Genomic DNA, 3,339 nt, shown 5'->3' with positions numbered 1-3,339 from the left:
CCCCAACCGGTCGCAGCAGATGGCCCCGCCCCTCCCTGACGTGGCTCTGCCGGAGGTTTCTTCCTGTTAAAAGGGAGTTTTTCCTTCCCACTGTTGCCAAAGTGCTGCTCATAGGAGGTCATATGATTGTTGGGTTTTTCTCTGTATCTATGAAGCGCCTTATGTTGTGATTTGGCGCTATATAAATAAAATTGAATTGAATTGAATTGGATGGATGAGCACCAGGGTACATCCATGCAGCCCCAGCAGGTCCCCGAGGCCGTCTGCTGGCTGTGCAGCAAACAAGATCTAAAGGAGGCGGAGCTTTTCCATCAGTGGCCAAACTGTGGCGCTGTCTCCCCCTGAGTCTGACATCTCATTGGGTTCCTTCTCAAAGCAGCTAAAAACCTTTTAAACCTGCTTTTGGGAACTTTTCTGTTTTTCTCTCTGATGCTATCTGAAAAGATTCTATGGCAATACAGTTTGACTCATTTTGAACTGTCAGAAGCAAAAATGATAACTGAAGACACATTTCTGCTCCCCACAGCTTACTGGTGTGGCTCGACCGACAGATCAGCTGACTCAGAACCCACGGAGCAGACGCTCCTCCACAGCCAGAGGTTGGAGAGAAGTCTCCAGATACATTGCCTCAGCCTTGGTGGTGCTGTAACTTGTCATTTCAACTGCTGAAATCAATTAAATATTTTCTTTACCTCCTTAAAGAAAGAAAACCCGAACACTGAGAGTGCCAGTGCTGAAAATCCAAGACGTACGGCTGTAAGGTGCACCTGTAAACACCTGGATTTTAGAAGCTAATGTGGGAGAAATACGCACTCTTTCTGTAGCGTTTGGGATTAAATGAAGAATTTTTTTCCAAAAAAGTCTGGAGTTGGTTTCTTCGAGGATAGCAATGAGAATGCGTAAACAGGAAGTAAATCCTGGTGTCAGAACCTGTATCCAGTGTTTTTGTAACAGAGCAATCACAGCTCTGACTTAGACACACCTTACATCTTACAGCTCTGTGCACCTGTTGTATAGTTCACACACTGGTCCTCCAAACAGTGAGCACTGGTGTAACCCCAGCTGAAAAACAGTCATACCTCTTTTGGTGACAGAATAGAAATGTAGTCTTCATAGATGGAACGAGCTTTCTCCTCAATGGCGCTCTTGTTCATCTCCTGTTTGAGGTCCTCGCAGGCGAGCCAAAACAACATGTTCTCCTCGCTGTACTCTGTCCGCAGGAACTCCCGGAAAACATTTCGACCTGCTGGATTCCTCATCAGCTTGTCGAAGGACTGAGACCACAGCCGGATCTCTTCTAACGATGGTTTGGTGCTGAGGAAGAAGCGGGGAAAGCTTTGTTCATCTTCATCTGTTCATTTGTGTATGTTCCTGGTCTGCAGTTAGCTGATATCAAATTGAACGTACGAATATTTGGATATTTCTGACTCAATTGCAGTTGTGAGGCTAAACACTGAGAGTCTGTAAAGATCCTAGAGCCGTTAATGCAGGATAAACTGATGTAGGCACGGTCAGACCACATCTGTGTTTGAACACATTTCCTTTGCAGGTAAATAAAACTCACACTCAGGCTCAGCTTATTCCCAAACTGCATACTACTCCCATCAACATGTTTCACGGCTCGCTGAGCTCAGCTGAGCTCATACTGCCCCCTGGTGGCATTTTTCTGCAGTGCGGAAAAAGTTGTGTTTTTCATGTTTTTGAGGTCGAGCAGAGAACGATCGACCGCAGTGACTCACCAAGCTTCACAGTTTGGAATGGTTTCCATCTTTGTGTCCGGTATCTTCTTCCTCCTCCTCCACCTCTGCCTCTCCTCTTCATTCCTGACAGTGAGACTGACATGATAAAACAGCCTTCAGACAGGAAACGCGCACACACACAAACTCACACAAACAGCACAGCCACACACAATGAGGTTAAGGGCAGCACTGACCACAGGTATGTTTGCACCAGGTAAGGCAGGTGTGTCTCACCATGAGCAGCTGCAGCAGCAGCACCAGCAGAAGCAGCAGGCGTTGGGCCGCTGGGAATTTTGGGTAGTGGCCGTGCCCCGCCCCCCTCCCGTCCCGGTCAGTGCAGAGGTCTCGCTGCGACCTCCGCCCATGGTGAGCTCCGCCCCTCGCTCGGCCGGAATCGGACCTGTGTACTGTACAGATACATACTCAGGGTGATCAGTGTTGGGAAGGTAACTTTTAAAATGTATTCCACTACAGATTACAGATTACATGCCCCAAAATGTATTTTGTAACGTATTCCGTTATGCGACTCAATGAGAGTAACTATTCTGAATACTTTGGATTACTTAATATATTATCATGCTTTTTCCAACTACATGAATGTATTGCTGTGTGATTTATTACTGAAGGCTACTTGCCATACCAATACCAACTACAGTAGATGTTAAAATCTTAATATAAATGAGTAACAGTAGGTGGACATTAGGTAAGGCTGCACTTTTTGCAGCGATCTCGTGTAGAAAACTATTCGGCGCGTATATAAAACAGGTCCGCGGCTCCGAACCGTAGTAAAGGGACCTCTGGCTAATACGTCAGGTTCGTGTCGGGCTCCTAGCCGAAAACTAGCTTTACTTTGTTGTCTGGGTCAACTTTGCTAGCGAGAGACAGAGAGAGGCGTTGAAAGGCTGCTCCAACAGAACTTATTGTTTCAGAGGAAAACACGAACACAGCGTACAGTCGAGTCTTAACAGCTTACTTACAACTGGGCTCATCAGGCACTCTTTTTTAGTGGTTATTATTATATTTACATGCTTCCAGCTCCCGTTTCTGCTCTGTGACAGCTCGTATGTTTCCTTTTTCACCCTCCTCGCTCACAGACACATAACGGGTATGGCAGTCCATTCTCCCTGCAGCACGGACTACACTGCCCATCAGGCTGCATGCTTTAGGGCGATGCCTGTAACTAGGGCTGCCACAAACGATTATTTTGATAGTTGACTAATCAGATCATGCATCCATTGAACGTAAAACGTACAGCTTATTGCACCAGCAGCAGCTGCTCTTATATAACTATCATTAGCTTACAGCTTTCAGTGTTTCAGGTATGTGCTAACTAAAAATAAAGACAAGATGATAGTTTATTAAATTTAAATGAAATTTTCAGATTGTTTCGGTGGAGTTTAATAAACTCACCGGAGTAAATTCTTGAGCATCTCACACTTCTGATGATCAGTTGTCTGCTTGACGTTTATTCAGCTGTGTAAAAACTATAACTTTAATCTCAGCCAAACCGATTTACTCAGGAACAAATAAAACGTCGGAGCGCTTTTGAAAATATGTGGTGTCTTGATAAACTGAGCAGATATTTGAGGTTTCCACAGCT

At 45.3% G+C, this 3,339-nt stretch overlaps 1 protein-coding gene across 2 annotated transcripts; it reads right to left on the bottom strand.

The window, feature by feature from the left end:
• Positions 1–113: 113 nt before the first annotated feature.
• Positions 114–2,267, bottom strand: LOC102296102 (regulator of G-protein signaling 20). 2 transcript variants are annotated; one of them, XM_005953461.2, is made up of 3 exons: positions 1,974–2,267; positions 1,740–1,835; positions 114–1,314 (listed from the first exon to the last, which is right to left on the bottom strand). In XM_005953461.2, exons 1-3 carry the CDS (start codon positions 2,102–2,104, stop codon positions 1,074–1,076), a joined length of 468 nt encoding a protein of 155 aa, XP_005953523.1. In that variant the 5' UTR covers positions 2,105–2,267; the 3' UTR covers positions 114–1,073. The 2 variants fall into 2 exon arrangements, with proteins under 2 accessions (XP_005953523.1, XP_014187162.1); XM_014331676.2 differs by having other exon boundaries at positions 1,740–1,823.
• Positions 2,268–3,339: the final 1,072 nt, after the last annotated feature.

The sequence above is a fragment of the Haplochromis burtoni genome, unplaced genomic scaffold (genome assembly GCF_018398535.1).
Source record: "Haplochromis burtoni strain Fernald_Lab_line unplaced genomic scaffold, NCSU_Asbu1 Contig_4500, whole genome shotgun sequence".
NCBI classification, from domain to species: Eukaryota; Metazoa; Chordata; class Actinopteri; order Cichliformes; family Cichlidae; genus Haplochromis; species Haplochromis burtoni.
This window is presented reverse-complemented; position numbering and strand designations above follow the sequence as displayed.

What these genes read in the sequence shown, in the direction of transcription:
- LOC102296102 (XM_005953461.2), bottom strand. Translation starts at nt 2,104, where the DNA reads ATGGGCGGAGGTCGCAGCGAGACCTCTGCACTGACCGGGACGGGAGGG. An exon ending in TGCTGCTGCAGCTGCTCATG is followed by an intron (nt 1,836 to 1,973) that starts GTGAGACACACC and finishes TTATCATGTCAG; the next exon opens with TCTCACTGTCAGGAATGAAG. An exon ending in ATTCCAAACTGTGAAGCTTG is followed by an intron (nt 1,315 to 1,739) that starts GTGAGTCACTGC and finishes CTTCTTCCTCAG; the next exon opens with CACCAAACCATCGTTAGAAG.